This window comes from Phyllobates terribilis, unplaced genomic scaffold, assembly GCF_046119375.1.
Source record: "Phyllobates terribilis strain yellow unplaced genomic scaffold, ASM4611937v1 Scaffold_2__4_contigs__length_985480577, whole genome shotgun sequence".
NCBI classification, from domain to species: Eukaryota; Metazoa; Chordata; class Amphibia; order Anura; family Dendrobatidae; genus Phyllobates; species Phyllobates terribilis.
Genome location: NW_027362762.1, coordinates 467,964,526 through 467,984,525, shown reverse-complemented (window position 1 = coordinate 467,984,525; position 20,000 = coordinate 467,964,526). Strand labels below are relative to the sequence as shown.

At 38.4% G+C, this 20,000-nt stretch overlaps 1 protein-coding gene across 2 annotated transcripts in view; it reads left to right on the top strand.

Annotated features, from left to right (window-relative positions):
• Nucleotides 1–20,000, top strand: part of CSMD2 (CUB and Sushi multiple domains 2) — a 1,528,443-nt gene that overhangs the window by 1,298,583 nt on the left and 209,860 nt on the right. For both annotated transcript variants that reach the window (XM_073665735.1, XM_073665736.1), the window contains 3 exons: nucleotides 9,187–9,381; nucleotides 10,436–10,552; nucleotides 16,312–16,425. In XM_073665735.1, the coding sequence (XP_073521836.1) occupies nucleotides 9,187–9,381; nucleotides 10,436–10,552; nucleotides 16,312–16,425 (426 nt within the window). The remainder of the gene's footprint in view (nucleotides 1–9,186; nucleotides 9,382–10,435; nucleotides 10,553–16,311; nucleotides 16,426–20,000) is intronic.

Below are 20,000 nucleotides of genomic sequence, written 5' to 3'. Positions count from 1 at the left end.
ATGCAAAAAGCAGGATAATAGAGATTTTTTACCGTGGAACAGCAAAAGCACACTTCTGTCTCTCTGGCCTACACCAGACTATTTTCAACAGATATATTTGTGTCTGTAAAATCAGGGAGACACTATTATTATTTTTATACAGCAAAAAATGCCAAAAACAGGATAATAGAGATGTTTTACCGTGGAACATCAAAACCACAGCAATAATTTACTGGTGTACACCAGGCTTTTAAAATATATATATATTTGCGGCTGAACAGTGAGCGACACACTCAAACTGTTTTTTTTAGATACAAATGGCCCAAAAGTGGATAATACAGAGGTTTGTACCGTGGAACTGCAAAACCACACTTGTATTTCTCGGGCCTACACCAGACTATTTTCAACAGATATATTTGTGTCTGAAAAATCAGGGAGACACTATTTTTTTTTTTTTTTTACAGCAAAAAATGCAAAAAGCAGGATAATAGAGATTTTTTACCGTGGAACAGCAAAAGCACACTTCTGTCTCTCTGGCCTACACCAGACTATTTTCAACAGATATATTTGTGTCTGAAAAATCAGGGAGACACTATTATTATTTTTATACAGCAAAAAATGCCAAAAACAGGATAATAGAGATGTTTTACCGTGGAACATCAAAACCACAGTAATAATTTACTGGTGTATACCAGGCTTTTTAAAATATATATATATTTGCGGCTGAACAGTGAGCGACACACTCAAACTGTTTTTTTTAGATACAAATGGCCCAAAAGTGGATAATACAGAGGTTTGTACCGTGGAACTGCAAAACCACACTAGCATTTCTCGGGCTTACACCAGACTATTTTCAACAGATATATTTGTGTCTGAAAAATCAGGGAGACACTATTTTTTTTTTTTTACAGCAAAAAATGCAAAAAGCAGGATAATAGAGATTTTTTACCGTGGAACAGCAAAAGCACACTTCTATCTCTCTGGCCTACACCAGACTATTTTCAACAGATATATTTGTGTCTGAAAAATCAGGGAGACACTATTACTATTTTTATACAGCAAAAAATGCCAAAAACAGGATAATAGAGATGTTTTACCGTGGAACATCAAAACCACAGTAATAATTTACTGGTGTATACCAGGCTTTTTAAAATACATATATATTTGCGGCTGAACAGTGAGCGACACACTCAAACTGTTTTTTTAGATACAAATGGCCCAAAAGTGGATAATACAGAGGTTTGTACCATGGAACTGCAAAACCACACTTGTATTTCTCGGGCCTACACCAGACTATTTTCAACAGATATATTTGTGTCTGAAAAATCAGGGAGACACTATTCTTTTTTTTTTTTACAGCAAAAAATGCAAAAAGCAGGATAATAGAGATTTTTTACCGTGGAACAGCAAAAGCACACTTCTGTCTCTCTGGCCTACACCAGACTATTTTCAACAGATATATTTGTGTCTGAAAAATCAGGGAGACACTTATTATTTTATACAGCAAAAAATGCCAAAAACAGGATAATAGAGATGTTTTACCGTGGAACATCAAAACCACAGTAATAATTTACTGGTGTATACCAGGCTTTTTAAAATATATATATATTTGCGGCTGAACAGTGAGCGACACACTCAAACTGTTTTTTTAGATACAAATGGCCCAAAAGTGGATAATACAGAGGTTTGTACCGTGGAACTGCAAAACCACACTTGTATTTCTCGGGCCTACACCAGACTATTTTCAACAGATATATTTGTGTCTGAAAAATCAGGGAGACACTATTCTTTTTTTTTTTTACAGCAAAAAATGCAAAAAGCAGGATAATAGAGATTTTTTACCGTGGAACAGCAAAAGCACACTTCTGTCTCTCTGGCCTACACCAGACTATTTTCAACAGATATATTTGTGTCTGAAAAATCAGGGAGACACTTATTATTTTATACAGCAAAAAATGCTCAAAACAGGATAATAGAGATGTTTTACCGTGGAACATCAAAACCACAGTAATAATTTACTGGTGTATACCAGGCTTTTTAAAATATATATATATATTTGCGGCTGAACAGTGAGCGACACACTCAAACTGACTGTTTTTTTAGATACAAATGGCCCATAGAACTGCAAAACCACACTTCTATTTCTCTGGCCTACACCAAACTATTTTCAACAGATATATTTGTGCCTGAAAAATCAGAGGCACACTTTTTTTTTGGGGGGGGGGAGGGGCACCAAAAGGTTAATAAGATGGGTATTTGTACATTGTGAAGGAGGAAAAAAAAAAGAGGATTTAGATTAAAAAAAAGAATTTTTCCTGGCCCCCGGGACCTGGAGCTAAGTCCAGCAATTTCAGCAACAGGAGCAGCACACAGGACTGTAATGCAGCATTTGCTGGTATAACCACTGTGTCTCCTATACAGCCTGCCTGCCTGCCTGCCTGATATACCTGGGATGGATATTAGTCCTGAGAAGGACTGTTTGTTTGATCTGGCAGCCTTTACAGACCCTACACTAACTATTTTGCAGGATATATCTCTCCCTAAATCAGCAGCGCTGTCCCTACACTGTCTGATCCGGAGCGACTGTGTCCAAGATGGTGGCGCCCGGTTTTAAATACTCGAGGTGACGCTGTGCGACCAGCCAATCACTGTAATGCCCACAAACAACATGGCTGCGGCATTACAGTGACTGGCTGGCAATCCCTACATGTTCATTGGCTCTGTAAAGAGCGCCAAACATGCAGGGCGGAGACCCGAGCTCCCGCCCGAGTAACCCGGAAATGCTCGGTGCTCGCCGAACATCCCGAGTAGCGTGATGCTCGGGCGAGTGCCGAGCAGTGTCGAGCATGTTCGCTCAACACTAGTAAAAATATAAAAAGGAACAACGCTTGGGGTTAGCAATACAAAGAGCAGTGCACTCCAATATATGAAGCAATTCTTATTTACTGGAGCTTTCCAATGAAATGAGACATCCAAGAACATTAATTTATTATTTTCTCCATTATAAACAATTTGACAGATTTTTCTCATGATCTCTATTTATAGAGTATGTGTCTCATCTGCTCAGTAAATAGACCTTGTACACATGACAAACATTAATCTAATATCTGTAGGCAGCTGCCATATCTTCCCATCTGGTAGGTAACTCTGAGGGGTTCATGTCACATGACCCAAGAAGATTATGGTTAAGTATTCTTTTAGTGGGAAAAAAAATGAAAATTGGCCTAATAAAATGACCCTTACAAGCAGTTGTGTAGACTTGCACAGTTTATGGGCTAAAAGTTTAAATTCTTTTTTGAAGTTCCATTTTGTGAAGCAGAATGACATTATAGCCAGCATAGAAACTGCACCATTAGTAGCACACAGAAAAAGGAACAATGTGCCCTGGATGAAGAATTTCTAAAAGAACTTCAGTATGAATGTACAATTTTCAAAGTGATGAAAATACAGAAAAAAATTTAAATGAGAAGCTGTGTCCAAACTTTTGGTCTGTACTGTGTATATATACATATATATATATTGTATACACAGATAGATAGATATAGACAGATATAGTTATATCTATCTATATATATACACAATGTATATATACATCTAAGATTAATAATATATTAATCATCACTTGCAAATCAATATTGAGAGGAGTCAGAGGTGCAGGTATACCTGTCACCAACCCAGCACACATTTCAGACATGCCTCATCAGTGTAGTCTGACATCCCATCAAATCCAGACAATAATGAGTCAAAACCAAGTGAAAAGAATCAAGTCACAAACCAATGAGAAGATATCATGTAAAGACCAGTAGACAATTCATTCCATTAATTCCACTTGAAATTAAGTTACTTAGATTAGTTTTTGTTTTAGAACATTTATTATAATCAGCGCAGAAAGGTTAATATCAATATTTCACCTAATGGCTTTTATCACTGTTAAACCGGTATCATGAATGTTTCAAATTCTATGCTCCAATTTCAGATATTGATTTAATTGAAAGGAGTGGACTGAAATCCAGCAAAGGGCAGACGATAATGACAGCGATTCCAAAGTGTGCACACCGTAAAGAGGTTGCCACATGAATTATGTATAATGCTGCTAGGAAAAAAATTGAATTTTATTAAGATTTGGCTTTAACAATAATTTGCATGTGCAGTTTTGTAGGACATATGAAAATAAAACCATATACAATACGTTATAAAGCACACCTCCAGTTTGGGAAGTTATGAGGAAACTTTTTGACTTCTTAAATGGGTTTTCCACTACACTGATAACCCATCCTTAATATAAGACATGAATATTAGATCTGTGGGGGGCCGAAATCCCGTACCTCCACCAATCAGCCGCTAGCAACTCCTGCAGCAGTTGAATGTGAATAGTGTGACAGATCGTAACAATACCGCTCATTTCCCTGTTTAGTACCCTTGGGTACTGCAAAATGGCTCCTATTCAAATGACTGGAGCTGATTTGCAGTACCCAGCAGTGGCCGCTAAACATTGTGGTACAGCAGTGGTGTTCTGCTTTGCACATTGTTTACAGCTGTCTACTTCTGGAGCTTCTAGCGGTTGATTTGGTGGGGGTGCCGAGTGTTGCTTCCCCACTGATCTGATATTGATATTCTATCTTAAGATTAGAATAGGTTATCAATATCCTAGTACAACCCCTGGCAAAAATTATGGAATCACCGAGCTCGGAGGATGTTCATTCAGTTGTTTAATGTTGTTGAAAAAAAGCAGATCACATGGCACAAAACTAAAGTAATTTCAAATGGCAACTCTAGGGCTTTAAGAAACACAAAAAGAAATCAAGATAAAAAATGTGGTACTCAGTAAGGGTAATTTTTTTCAGACCAAGCAGAAGGAAAAAATTATGGAATCACTCAATTCTGAGGAAAAAATTATGGAATCACCCTGTAAATTTTCATTTCCAAAACTAACACCTGCATCAAATTAGATCTGCTCGTTAGACTGCATCTAAAAAGGAGTGATCACACCTTGGAGAGCAGTTGCACCAAGTGGACTGACATGAATCATGGCTCCAACACTAGAGACGTCAATTGAAACAAAGGAGAGGATTATCAAACTCTTAAAAAAAGGTAAATCATCACACAATGTTGCAAAAGATGTTGGTTGTTCACAGTCAGATGTGTCTAAAATCTGGACCAAATACAAACAACATGGGAAGGTTGTTAAATGCAAACATACTGGTAGACCAAGGAAGACATCAAAGCGTCAAGACCAGAAACTTAAAGCAATATGTCTCCAAAACAGGAAATGCACAACAAAACAAATGAGGAATGAATGGGAGGAAACTGGAGTCAATGTCTGTGACCGAACTGTAAGAAACCGCCTAAAGGAAATGGGATTTACATAAAGAAAAGCTAAACATAAGCCATCATTAACACCTAAGCAGAAAAAAACAAGGTTACAATGGGCTAAGGAAAAGCAATCGTGGACTGTGGATGACTGGATGAAAGTCATATTCAGTGATGAATCGTGAATCTGCATTGGGCGAGGTGATGATGCTGGAACTTTTGTTTGGTGCCGTTTCAATGAGATTTATAAAGATGACTGCATGAAGAGAACATGCAAATTTCCACAGTCATTGATGATAACGGGCTGCATGTCAGGTAAAGGCACTGGGGAAATGGCTGTCATTACATCTTCAATAAATGCCCAAGTTTACATTGATATTTTGGACAGTTTTCTTATCCCATCAATTGAAAGGATGTTTGGGGATGATGACATCATTTTTCAGAATGATAATGCATCCTGCCATAAAGCAAAAACTGTGAAAACATTCCTTGAAAGAAGACACATAAAGTCAATGTCATGGTCTGCAAATAGTCCGGATCTCAATCCAATTGAAAATCTTTGGTTGAAGTTGAAGAAAATGGTACATGACAAGGCTCCAACCTGCAAAGCTGATCTGGCAACAGCAATCAGAGAAAGTTGGAGCCAGATTGATGAAGAGTACTGTTTGTCACTCATTAAGTCTATGCCTCAGAGACTGCAAGCTGTTATTAAAGCCAGAGGTGGTGCAACAAAATACTAGTGATGTATTGGAGTGTTCTTTTGTGTGTTTGTTTTTCATGATTCCATAATTTTTTCCTCAGAATTGAGTGATTCCATAATTTTTTCCCTCTGCTTGTTCTGAAAAAAATTACCCTTACTGAGTACCACATTTTTTATCTTGATTTTTTGTAGTGTTTCTTAAAGCCCTAAAGTTGCCATTTGAAATGACTTTTGTTTTGTGCCATGTCTGTGATCTGCTTTTTTTCAGCAACATTAAACAACTGAATGAACATCCTCCGAGCCCGCTGATTCCATAATTTTTGCCAGGATTTGTAGTTGAAAAACTCCTTCAATCATTTTATGTACAACCATACAACTCTTAAAAACACTTTCTAGGAGTGGATGCTGGAGATGAGCAGATCAATCCGCAGAGCATTTTCACTCAAACACTTTGAGATTCAAATCATAGTTTAAATTAAAAAAATGCGCCCAATACCATTTCCCACACTGTTCAAGCATCAAAGACGGCACAAATGTCTAATGACCTCCCCATAATGCCCTGCACAGTTTGTACAGCAGGATTGTTTTCCATCTCCAGAGTCAGACTCCTGTAGAGTGCAAGTTCTTAGGGTCAGCAGAGTCCTCTCTCTCCTGTAGAATGCAATAGCTTTATGATCATCGGAGTCCACCCTCTCACTCGCCTGTTGGGTGGAAGCTCTTATGGTCAGTGGAGTCCTCCCTCTCTTTCTGTCTTGTAGAGTGTAATTTCTTATGGTCAGTATGGCCCTCTCTCTCCTGCAGAGTGTAAGCTCTTTTGGTAAGCGGGGTCCTCTCTCTCTCCTGTAGTGTGTAAGCTCTTATAGTCAGCGGGGTCCTCTCTCTCACCTGCAGAGTGTAAGCTCTTTTGGTAAGCGGGGTCCTCTCTCTCACCTGTAGAGCGTAAGCTCATATAGTCAGCGGGGTCCTTTCTCTCTCACCTGCAGAGTGTAAGCTCCTTTGGTAAGCTGGGTCCTCTCTCTCGACTGTAGAGTGTAAGCTCATATAGTCAGCGGGGTCCTCTCTCTCTCACCTGCAGAGTATAAGCTCTTTTGGTAAGCTGTGTCCTCTCTCTTGGCTGTAGAGTATAAGCTCATATAGTCAACGGGGTCCTCTCTCACTCACCTGCAGAGTGTAAGCTCTTATTGGCAGCGGAGTCCTCTCTCTCTTATCTGCAGAGTGTAAGCTCTTTTGGTAAGCTGGGTCCTCTCTCTTGCCTATAGAGTGTAAGCTCTTATGGTCAGCGGGGTCCTCTCTCTCCTGTAGAGTTTAAGCCCTTATTTTCAGCAGGGTTCTCTCTCTCTTTTTTCTCTTTTATGATCAGCAAGGTTCTCACTCTCTTTCTCTGTCTCCTGTAGAGTGTAAGCAGGGTTCTCTATCTCTTGCCTGTAGAGTGTAAGCTCTTATTTTCAGCGGAGTCCTCTCTCTCCTGTAGAGTTTAAGCCCTTATTTTCAGCAGGGTTCTCTCTCTCTTTTTTGTCTTATATGATCAGCAAGGTCTTCACTCTCTTTCTCTGTCTCCTGTAGAGTGTAAGCAGGGTTCTCTATCTCTTGCCTGTAGAGTGTAAGCTCTTATTTTCAGTGGAGTCCTCTCTCTCCTGTAGAGTTTAAGCCCTTATTTTCAACAGGGTTCTCTCTCTCTTTTTTGTCTTGTATGATCAGCAAGGTCCTCACTCTCTTTCTCTGTCTCCTGTAGAGTGTAAGCAGGGTTCTCTATCTCTTGCCTGTAGAGTGTAAGCTCTTATAGTCAGCGGGGTCCTCTCTCACCTGCAGTGTAAGCTGTTCTGGTCAGCAAGGTCCTCTCTCTCCTGTTAAGTGTAAGCTGTTATGGTCACCATTGTTCTCTCTCTCTGTCCTCTCCCCAGCATGTATTTTCCAAGCAGTTACAACCTTTCCATTATTGAGATTTGTGCAAATTTATTTGCTGCAAACCGAATTATGGGGAACATTTTTGATAGTGTAAATCAGTACCATGCAATTCCTAAATACGCCATCATAATGTTGTGTCATGTTATAACAATGTCACCATGACACTCTGGCATTTATGTCTAAATAGCACAGTGCAATAATTTACTCCAATAACAACTTCCCTACAGCACCAAAAACAGAGCCATCTACATCAATGCTTATATAGCACATATTTCTACAGTGCCCATAAAGTAGTGCCAGGTATTATACCCATAAAATAGTGACAGTCTTAGTGCACGTCCATTAATCAGTCCAATTCTTGAAGCAAAATTTCCAGTCATAGTGCCGAAAAATAGTGCTGAAAGGTCCTGAATACAATTCTGAACTTTTCAATCAGCACTTCCTTCTAAGAAATGAATGGATAGTATTAACATATCAAATCTGTACTCAAACCAACTAACGGGAACAGTGATTCAAGGGTGAGGATTTCGCGCTGCCGGGTTTGGTCCATTGTGTGTCTAAAGCTCTGTCACACTTCAGTAAAACACTTTAATGTCTGAATGGACTTGATACTTGCTATGCTTTATGGCGGCCTCCACATGAGCTACTCTGTATAAGTGAGAAATATTTGAGACGTAAGGTGGTTTTATTCATGTCCAATCATTATTATCAGATGTTAATGATGCTTAATGATTGGAGCAGTTTAGTGATGGAATCCTATAGTGTGTGCAGGGCTATGAATATTGAATCTCTCTGCATTGCGGTTTCTCTCATCATTTTCCCGATGTCACTAAGAAGTCACATATCAGGGTCAGTGCGGTGACTTCTGTCAGCTTAAAATGCATGACATTACACAATCCCAAATGATAACTCCTGGGGACATCTGTTGAATGCTTAAATTCTCAGCTCTGCAGAGTGAATGTCACGGACGGAGATGATTGTTCTTAATATTTCATTTATGAATACTTATTATTCAAGCCAATAATCGACCCATTGTCTAGTTGATTGCCATGTCGTCTTTCTCTTTGGTAATAATCCTTCAGAGTTGGAAATCTAAAATTTATTGTGCTCTTTGGTCATTTTGGGGGTCATTTAGAAAGGAAATTCCCAATAATTAGCCCTTCAGTGTACCCTGTAAGGGTAATTTTTAATTAATTGCCTAAAGAAGAAAACAAATTAACAACCGAGATCCAGTATTACTGCCTAGATTGATAAATATGTATATTGCTAAAATGTGTTTTCTAATTTTTCAGAAAATCCAAGAGAATCGTGTTTTGACCCAGGAGCAATAAAAAATGGCACTCGTGTTGGCAGTGACCTAAAACTTGGCTCCACCGTAACCTACTATTGCGATAGCGGCTATGAGGTTGCTGGAGCGTCTACACTAACCTGTGTGATGGGAGGCGATGGAAAGCCAGTTTGGAACTTCCCACGTCCTACATGTATCGGTAATATCCCATCTTTGTCTATTTCATTCTGCTGACTTTACTGATAACGTTCTGATAAAATAATAACATCAGTAAAACTACAATGATAGAAAAGTGGAAGACCTTTTAGAAAATAAATCATTAGCATAAAATAATTTGATGAATAATTAATTTATCCAAAATTGTATTCAAATCATTATACAGCTACATCTTAAGAGTTAGTGCAATGTCTTTAGGTACTATAGGAATATTTATTACTGACTTTTGTGGAAAAAAATATTATGCTAGGAAAAAAAGAAAAACTTACTGTTTTCATTTGTAAATCAGGGACGTGTGATATAATTGGTGTGGGTTAGTAAAATCCTTGAGCAGTTTATTAACTAGGTTAGTTTGAAAGATCTTCAAACTTGACTCGTAGGGCCCATGCATATGACTGTATTACGCCTCTATACAAGCTATAATCCAGTACTTATTGTACAGCTAAATGCCTCCATCTTCATGAAAGGATTTTTCTTGATTCCTACAGAATTGTACTGGAAATTAAGGAACCATGTACCATGCAGAATTGGTCCAAGTAGTAATATACGATGTGAGCCGTAAATTTTATAGGACGTTTATTTGTGAAACGTCTCATAAGAAATAAACCCTAGTAGCAAGTCACTGGTTCCCAATGGAGTTATCTTCTGCTGGACTGACCACTAGTGACCATTATTGGATCAAAGCCTGGCTTAAGAGAAGACCTTTGGTACCCCAGAGGTCTATTCTGACCTTGTTTGTATTCAGCTAAATCAAGTATATTGTACAATGAATATGTAGTGAATTTAAAAGTAAATTTACAGTATTGGGGGAAATGTATGAAAATTGGTGCAAAGCAAATTTTGCCCATGGAAAAGAGCAAAAATTTAAATGAAAAGGTTATTGGTTGCTGTTGATGACCTCAGCATGCCCTTTTCCACTGTTCATAAATCCGCCAATTGTGTAAATGCCGGCATATTTCTGGTTACATTAATAAATGATTAAATGTTGACTTACGACATTGATGTCAATGTGCGCTGTATCTCCATTTCTCATTTAGCCCCCTGTGGAGGACAATACGTCAGCCAAGATGGAGTGATTCTTTCTCCTAATTACCCCAGTAATTACACTTCTGGACAGAGCTGTTCCTACTTCATTGTTGTTCCTAAGGATTATGGTAAGAGAACTTTTAATATTTGGGAAATAAATTAACACATTAACTCAACAATATTTTCTCTATTTCTGTTTTCTTTTAATGAAATGCTCCATATTGGTTTTCATATTGGTATGCACCATATATTTTTTATATAAAGCATAAAATTTGATTTCAATACAATAAGCTTAGTTTTATTTTAATTATTTCTGGCATATGGAGGGATATAAATCTAGATTTTTGCCATTAGGCTGCCTTTCCTCCATGTACACCTCTTTATCTTTCTATTATCAATGGGAAAGATGTAGTCCTTGTTTCGGTTAGTAAATAGTACAATTGATCACTAAATTTACATTTTTTAAGCTAAAACTACAGTATATTAGGGATTTTAATATGATACACCCTAGTCATATAAAATCGTATTTCTTTCCTTATAACTTGTCACTTAGCTGACTATAATAATTTTAAAGACTATGAGCATCTTTGATATTGAAAAAGTTATTTTAACACATGTTATATATAGTTAACTATAGTTAATAAAATTAGAAAAATTTCAGTCTCCAATCTTCATTCTTTCATTAATTTTCAGACTTTCAGACCCTCTAAAAAGCAGTGTGCAGCTTGATCCTGGGTTCAGATTTTTGTTTTGTTGGATTGTCTTTCCCTGTAATCCATGCTTTAATATGAATACTGTATTTTCCTCCCCTTGTGCTTTTCATTTTTGTAAACTTTTTATAGCCTTAAAGGTGCGGTGCCATGCGCCAACCACCGTCGTAGTGACAGTGCACCAGCAGGGCGGCGACCTGGTGCCTCACAGCACCCATGTTGCAAGGCTGAATCTAAATAATACCACGCCAGACTGCCCCACAGGCACAACACCACAGCAACAATGGCCACCACACAGCACCAACACCAAGTGAAAGGAGCCATAAAACTCACCTGCTACATGTTCTTAGACAGTGAACTGAGAACAAAAATAGGTGGATTCCCTCCTTCAGTCTCCTGCTAATTAAAAACGCATGTGCGAAATTTTTTTTTACACACTTTGCTATCCTCTGAAAGCACATTCATTTTAAAGGGTTTGTCTCACATATTACAACTTATTAGAACTACAATGGTATTTAAAAGTTTGGGCACTTCTGGTCAAAATTACTGTTATTGTGAACAGTTAAGCAAGTGGAAGATGAAATGATCTCTAAAAGGCCTAAAGTTAAAGATGACACATTTCCTTTGTAATTTAGGCAAATATATATATATATATATATATATATATATATATATATATATATATATCTCGTATATATATGTTTTCAGATTTTACATTTTAAAGATTACAGAAAGGAAAATTATCTGATGCAAAAGTTTGGGCACCCTGCATGGTTAGTACTGAGTAGCACCCACTTTTGAAAGTATCACAGCTTGTAATCACTTTTTGTAGCTAGCCAAGAGTCCTTCAATTCTTGTTTGAGAGATTTTCATCCAGTCTTCCTTGGAAAATGTTTCCAATTCTGTGAGATTCCTGGGTCATCTTGCATATGCACTGCTATTTTGAGGTCTAGCCACAGATTTTCAATGATGTTAAGATCAGGGGACTATGAGGGCCATTGTGAAACCTTCAGCTTGTGGCTTTTGAGGTAGTCTATTGTGGATTTTGATGTGTGTTTGGGATCATTAGCCAACTTGATGTTCTGTACAGATGGTGTTATGTTTGCATCAAGAATTTGTTGCAATTTCATTTAATTCATTCTTCCCTCTACCCATGAAATGTTCTTAATGCCATTGACTACAACACAACCCCAAAGAATGATTGATCCACCCCCATGCTTAATGGTTGGCGAGATGTTCTTTTCCTGAAATTCTGTGCCCTTTTTTCTCAACACATACCTTTGATCATTGTGGCCAAAGAGTTCTATTTTAACCTCATCGGTCCACGGGACTTGCTTCCAAAATGCATCAGGCTTGTTTAGATGTTCTTTTGCATACTTCTGATGCTGAATTTTGTGGTGAGGACGCAGGAGAAGTTTTCTTCTGATGACTCTATCATGAAGGCCATATTTGTGCAGATGTCTCTGAACAGTAGAACAATGTACCCCAACTCCAGAGTCTGCTAAATCTTTCTGAAGGTCTTTTGCAGCCAAGCGGGGGTTCTGATTTGCCTCTCTAGCAATCCTACGAGCAGCCCTCACTGAAATTTTGCTTTATCTTCCAGACCTTATCTTCTTATAGCCATCTCCTGCTTTGTGGGCCTCCACCATTTTCATTTTCAGAATGCTAGGCAGCTGCTTAGAAGAACACATGGCTGCTGTTTTTGGCACTAGGTTAGAGGAGGCTGGGTTTTTATAAAGCTGGGAAATTCGCATCACCTGATCTTTCCTAAAGATGATAGTGAACAAGCCAAAACCTTAACAGGCTAATTAAGGTCTGAAACCTTGATCAAAATTATCTGAGCACACAAATCTCCAAGGGTGACCAAACTTTTGCATCGGCACATTTTCCTTTTTGTAATTTTTAAAGTGTAACAAAAATATGACAATATTTTTTTTTTGCCGATAATTCAAAGGAAATGTGTCATCTTTAACTATAGCCCTTTTAAAGATCATTTCATCTTCAACTTGATTACGGTAACTGTTTACAATAACAGTAATTTTGACCAGGGGTGTCCAAACTTTTACATACCACTGTACCTACAAGATATATGATCCGTTACTGATTGCTGGGAGTCCCAACGCTGTGACTCCCACCAATCAGCTGAACAAGGGTCCTTCATTTGAATGAAGCAGCCACTGAGCATGTACATTACCCATCTACTCAAATTCTGATGACTGATGGAGATAGCCAAGCGCTGTACTTAGGATTTTCTTGATTAGTGAACGTCCTAGCTCTGAGACTTACACAACTTATATCACCTCTCTTGTGAGTTGTGATTCTGGAAAAAAAAAACTTTAAGGTTTGATACACATAGTATTCATTTGCATATAGACCAGACTATTCAGACAGCATGGAGTCTCTCTGGTTCAATAATATGTAGCCAAAGGCACTCTTTGAGCCACAGTATAGTGTATGGAATAATACTACCCACCATATAAATGAAATCTGCTAGATACAATTTTATTTTCTTACCGTTGAACATACTGAATTCAGCAGGGAAAAATTCTAGACTTCACCTTATAAAATCAGAGGCATATGTGGGTATAGTAGAGCCCCATAGATTTTGTCTATAAGTGGCATATCTTGGTTCCTTACTTGAATCATTTTCACTCAGCTGAATAGAGCCTTGTGCTTGAGCCTTAATAATAATAAGATTGTAAAAATAAGACAAATAATATACGATATATACTATCAGAGTTGCCAATTGTCCAGAAATTGCATGACAGTTTGTAAAAATAGGGCACTTTTTTGCCCTGTCCTTAAAAAATTTGACGTGTCCGTGAATTTCTTGCAGCTGAGGAAGCTTATACAGATTTTGACCGTAATTATCATCATTTTACAGTTTACAGTGAATGCCGCTGTTGTCTTTATATTAGAATTATGGGCCGTAGACATGAATCACTAATAATAATAATTATTTATTATGGTTTTCTATTGTGTCCATAAAAATATTGTCTCTCCTAGATTTTTTGATAAGCCCTGCAGAAAAAATAAAGTCAAGCTGCCATCCGTGTATACTATAATAAAAATAATATCAATGTGAAGTCAACTAGAAGCTCCATCTACTTTCTTAATATTGTGGATCTACACTATCACTTTATAATGACTTTTTAATATTATGCCTGAGTTTTTCTGCTGTAACCTGTGGGGATGCCGTTCTTTGGTTGATTTTTCAAGTGGTGAGAAAAATCACTGAAAATATCTCCAAAGAGCAGTGATCTATGACAGATATAAGATAGGTGTCATATAATGTTGCATCGTTCATGACTGTTCTATTTGCTCATAGATACATCTTTCACCACCAGGCTTATCAAATACACCTAGTTTTCATATAATGATAACGATCATTTAAAAAAATGCAATTCTCTCTGCTTAATCTCTCAAAAGCAAATTAAAGTTTCATGGCTTGATCATTTCTAAAGCTTTAGATGTTCCTTCTATTTGTTACTTCGTATTCATAGTAAATCTCGCTCATTATAAAGAATGTATGCTGCCATTTCAATTAGTTCATTTAGATGCGGCGTTTTTTTGCTTTTTTTGCCGTTGACTGTTTGTCTTTCCCACACAAGCATTGCATTGCATTAAAGGCTTTAATATTTGTGTTTAGCAACTTCTCAAGTGATCCGAGTGAAAGATATGTGAAGGATTATTCACCCATGTGGAGACACGGGGGTCAGTGGGTGCTCTCGTCCACTGGCTTGAGAGCTCATGGACCAGGGCTTATCCCACTGAATGCCCGCTCTCCTTTCTCGTGGGCATAATACTACATTACTACATAATATATCAGCCAACACAGGGTGGGGGTAAAACAGTGTGGCTATAATTTATTCAACCACCAACAGACAATAACATATAGAACAGTCCCAGCAAAATTCCCAAGATGGTGCAAAATTGCAGAGTCTCACCCTTCCGCTGACTCTCCAGGATTAGAGGAGTTGCGACTTCAAGGCTTCGAGGGCTAACTCCCCCCACCAGTGGCATCCCACTTTTGGCAGGCACCCACAGAGAGGAGGTAATGACAGGCTTAGGAAGCAGACAGTCCATTGAGGTACATGGCCAGGTGACCGGAGGGTCCCAACCTGGCTTCTCTGAACGTCTCCATGTGGCCAGGTGACCAGAGAGTCCCAACCTGGCTTCTCTGAACATCTCCATGGGGCCAGGTGACTGGTGGGTCCCCACCTGGCTTCCCCAAATGTCTCTATGGGGTCAGGTGACCAAAGGGTCCCAGCCTGGCTTCTCCAAATGTCTGCATGGGTTCAGTGATGGTCAATGGAGCAGATCTGTATTCTTCCAGCTAGGGTCGTGGTTCCTTAGGCTGGCAACTTGTAGAATGTCAAATCTGTGTCCCTTTTGATGGATCTATGGTGTCCTGACTACCATTTGTTCAAGACCATCTCTTGTAACAGAATGATAGAAAATTCCTTTTTATACCCACCTCTGTGATTCAGGTCATTATCACAGATCAGGGGGAAGGTGGGATGAGATTAATTTGCATTGTTTGAGCATTTAAGCAATCTGCTTAGTTTGTCCTCCTCTGTTTTGCAAGTCCACATGGACTCATACAATGGATAATCAACATATTAGCAAACATCAATTGTTAAATAACCCTGCGTCCCTCTCCTTCAAAGATAACAGACAATAACCAGTAGGAGCTGATATAAGAGGCAAACAGCAGACATTCAACAATTTAAAAATCTCAATTCAACCTACACAAAGAGTCAACATTCAGACTCATATGACAATAGTCCACGTGTCTTCACCAGCCGAAGAAAAAAGCACATCAATTCAATAGTCAAAATTCAGACAATAACCTATGTCTCCTGGTCTGCTGAAAATAGATGTCTGGATAATTAAGATTAAAAGCTGTGTCATCACAACCTATATACTCAGAAATATCTAGATATGAAACTGAACTGAACAATTCTTATGCAATGCCACTGTACTTTTGATATGAATCCAGCAACACACGGATTGTAAAGCAGGTCATATATGAGTTTCCAGTATATATCCTCAAGATGAACAATTCAGCAGAGAATTTTCTCATGAACAAATTTGGTTGAGTATTCTATTTATGATAATGCTTATTTTAACCAGTTGTAGGTTAGTATTGTAACTTGTGTCCTACTCTCTTGCAGTGGTTTTTGGGCAGTTCACCTTCTTCCAAACAGCTCTCAATGATGTAGTTGAAGTCCATGATGGGTCCAATGAACAAGCTCGTCTTCTCAGCTCTCTTTCTGGATCCCATACTGGTATGAGGCTGGATGGCCTAAGAATTTTTTTTTTATATACTTGCTTTAGGAATAGTGGACTGGACAAGCTTTAGAATAAAATAGCATTTTAATTTTATTTTTCAGTGACATTCCAGATTATCGTGTATGACAAATCAGTCAAAAAAATGTTAATGTTTACCCCAAACTTGGATTATCACATTGACAGTTTTAAAAGGTTTAGGTTGCCATGTCCGAGGTCTGCATAAAGTAGTGTCAGATACCCTTATGTTACCTGTATGTCACTTACCTGTCAAAATATTTTTTAGAAAATCACAGTTTACATGTGCAGCATGGATTGAACTTTGTGATCTCTGGAGTCTTCTCAATGGGAGCACAAGCTCAGGAGTCCTGTGTATTCATTGGCTACAGGCTCCCCTCAGTGACCTACTGCTTTATCCCTATGCACAATAATAAAAAGTTGAGCTGATAATTATAGAAAGTTGTCAATCAACAGCAAGAGGGTAGGAGTGATGCAGAAGTAACCCTAAGGTCATGAGTATTGAGGAATCCATATTGACAAGTAAACAGTTGCAATCAGTAACTACTTGCTGCACTCAGATAGGGCTGCATTAACCAGGTGACAGGTGCCCTTTTAGTACTAGTCATATTTCTTAGTTTCTTGAAAGGTTCACGTGTGAATGTTTTTCCTTAGAGAAAAAAATTACAGATTTAATTACTCAACATAAAAAATGCAATACCTTTGTACATGCATTGCACTACTAATCTTGTCGTGAATGTGAGTTACAATCTCTATCATAATCTACAGCCACACTTACAATTTTGCCTGCTTCAGGCTGTGTGCCCACGATGTGTTTCTAAGCGTTTCCACAGCTGCAATTCCATCGCAGAAACGCTTAAAAAACGCTTGTTAGTAGGTCTGCTATGTTCCCCAATGATAATCCGCATGTGCTATGCACATGCTGCGGAAATTTCCTCTGCGGATTATCGTTGCGGAAAAATCGGCAGCAGTATCAATTATTTTGCAGAATCGCGGTGATTTGGCTGCCATAGACTTGCATTGAATCACTTAATATCCGCATAACTACATGTGCACATGCGGATATTAAGCGATTCAATGTGCGGATGTTACCCAGGTCTGGAGAAGAGGAGACTCTCCTCAAGACCCAGGTACCATAGTACCTGTAAAAAAAAAATAATTTAAAATAAAAAAAAACATTATACTCACCCTCTGATGGCCTGCGATCTTCTATCCGATACGTCTTGGTTCCCGGGTGGCTCGCGATGGAGTAAAAGGACCTTCCATGACGTCATTCAGTCATGTGACAGGTCAATCGACCGCCGACGTCAGCGGTCGTGTGACCTGTCACATGACTAAATGACGTTATGGATGGTCCTTTTACACCACCGCGAGACACCGGGAAGACTGGAGAAGGAGACCGGGGGCCATCAGAAGGTGAGTATAATGTTTTTTTTTTTATTTTTTACCATTTTCATTCTTTTTTTAACTAACTTGGTCACACTATATAAAATCCATGCCGGTTGCATGGATTTATATAGAGTGACCAAGTTGTCAAGCACTTTCCAAGTGATGCTTGACAATCCGCATGCAGAAATGCATGCAAAAACGCTTGACAAACGCTTCTACCTGGCAGGAAAAACGTATGTACAATCCGCATGTACAATCCGCATGCGTTTTTTTCTGCCGGGGAGATGCAGAAACTCTCAGGAAAAATCCGGAGCATTTCTGCATCATGTGCACATAGCCTTAGAGCTGAAATCTCCCACTATTCTCACCTTTCTCTGGTCATTTGCTTGCCATGAAATGTAATCTTGTAGTGTGCATCAGGCAGGGTACTGTTCACTGTAATTCAGGATATTAGTTGAACTATTAGGCGATCTCATACTTTGTAGGCTCATGAAAAATCTCCTGATGAATAAGTGAAATGTATGGCCCCTAAGAAAAAAAAATTTCATACATTATAAAAATATAGATTCAGTATGGTATGCTATTTGGTAGGTTCTCTTCATATTAAAGAGAACCTTCATATGCCATAAAAATGTGATTCACTTTGTTTACATTGTTTTTTATTTTGCTCATACATCTCTCCATATCTTAGATATGGCCCACTCTTCCCTGTTTATAAATCTAGTATTTCTAGTCAACTAAGCGTCATCCTCAATTTTACTTTACTAACTTTAAGCATGTTTTTGAGAACCCCTCCCATTTGGCTAAAAATACTAGAATTTAAATACAAAGGGAAGACACGGCTATCTCTCAGAAATGGAGAACAGCAAAAATTAAAAAAGCTAGTTTTTGGAGAACAGAAGCATTTACAGCTGGTAAAATAAATTGCATATTCCTGGCAAATGACAGGTCCTCTTTACATATACACTAGAAGTTTTTCCCACTGTTTATGCCAGAAGTGCACTGGGAACATAGGGCCCGATTCATTAAGACTGGTATTGTGCATGCCAGTCTTCATAAAGGGAGCACTGGAGTAAGATGTGCTTAATTCAATAAGAAGCCTGTGTACTACCTCCGTGAATGTTGCTCCAACCAGCTGCTGATGTACATTTCTAGTGTAATTTACATCACTAAAGTGATGATGAATTTGCCAGGTCTGTTTCGTGGAGCTGACCGGGACTAGTGTAAAAATGCCAAAATTTGACAACATTTCAAGGTGTTTTAACCAAAATTTTGGCGCAAAAACTATGATGAATCAGACACTCCTGATTCATTAAGCTGTGCATGCCTCTTAATGAAATAGGCACATCTGATAAGTGGCATGCACTTCCGTGTGCCTTGCCAGAAACTCTACTCTAGTCAGGGACTGGAATAAAATTTCTCGAGTAAGGCACACCACAGCTCATCATGAGCTAGATGCATCACGCTTATGTTGCGCCCCTATCCCACTTCAGCTTCGCCCATATCGGCAGAACCAGCTAAAACTTGTGTGCAGAGTAGACACCAAAAGTTGCCAAATTTTTGCACAACTCCACGTTGCAGAAAAATTTTGTGAATTTTTTTTAAGACCATTTAAGCCAAAATTCCGGTGTAATTGCTTTAATAAATTGAAGCCATAGTGTTAACTTAGACATTATGTTTCTGTCGACAAGCTTATGAAAGCAATAAAAATACAGTTTTGTGCTGTGCTACAGACTGTGATCAAGATGAGTAATTTCAAGCTTAACCAACTCTTTATTCAGATTCTACACAAATATATGCTGTAAAATGGTGAACATACCTTCTGTGTCTTATCAGCATTGGGAGCAATATGATGATTTATAGGGCGCTGGTCTGCAATTTTAACAAATGTGTAGGAACAAGCATAATTTGGCGCTCTCGGTTCAGGAATATGCTTAGGACGATAAAAGATCTGGTTACATAAAATACGGATATTTGTTATTGGGAATGAAGATAACATAAATTTTAGCTGAAATATGAAAGCGTGTGTTCCACAGCTGTTTTCTCCATTTGCGAATAACTATCTCTATCTCGGTTCATCTGCGCTATCACATTATTTCTCATTGGCAGCCGTACACGCGTAAGTTTGGTTATCTATTTAGATCCTCCTCCAGCCGGAGTAATGTGT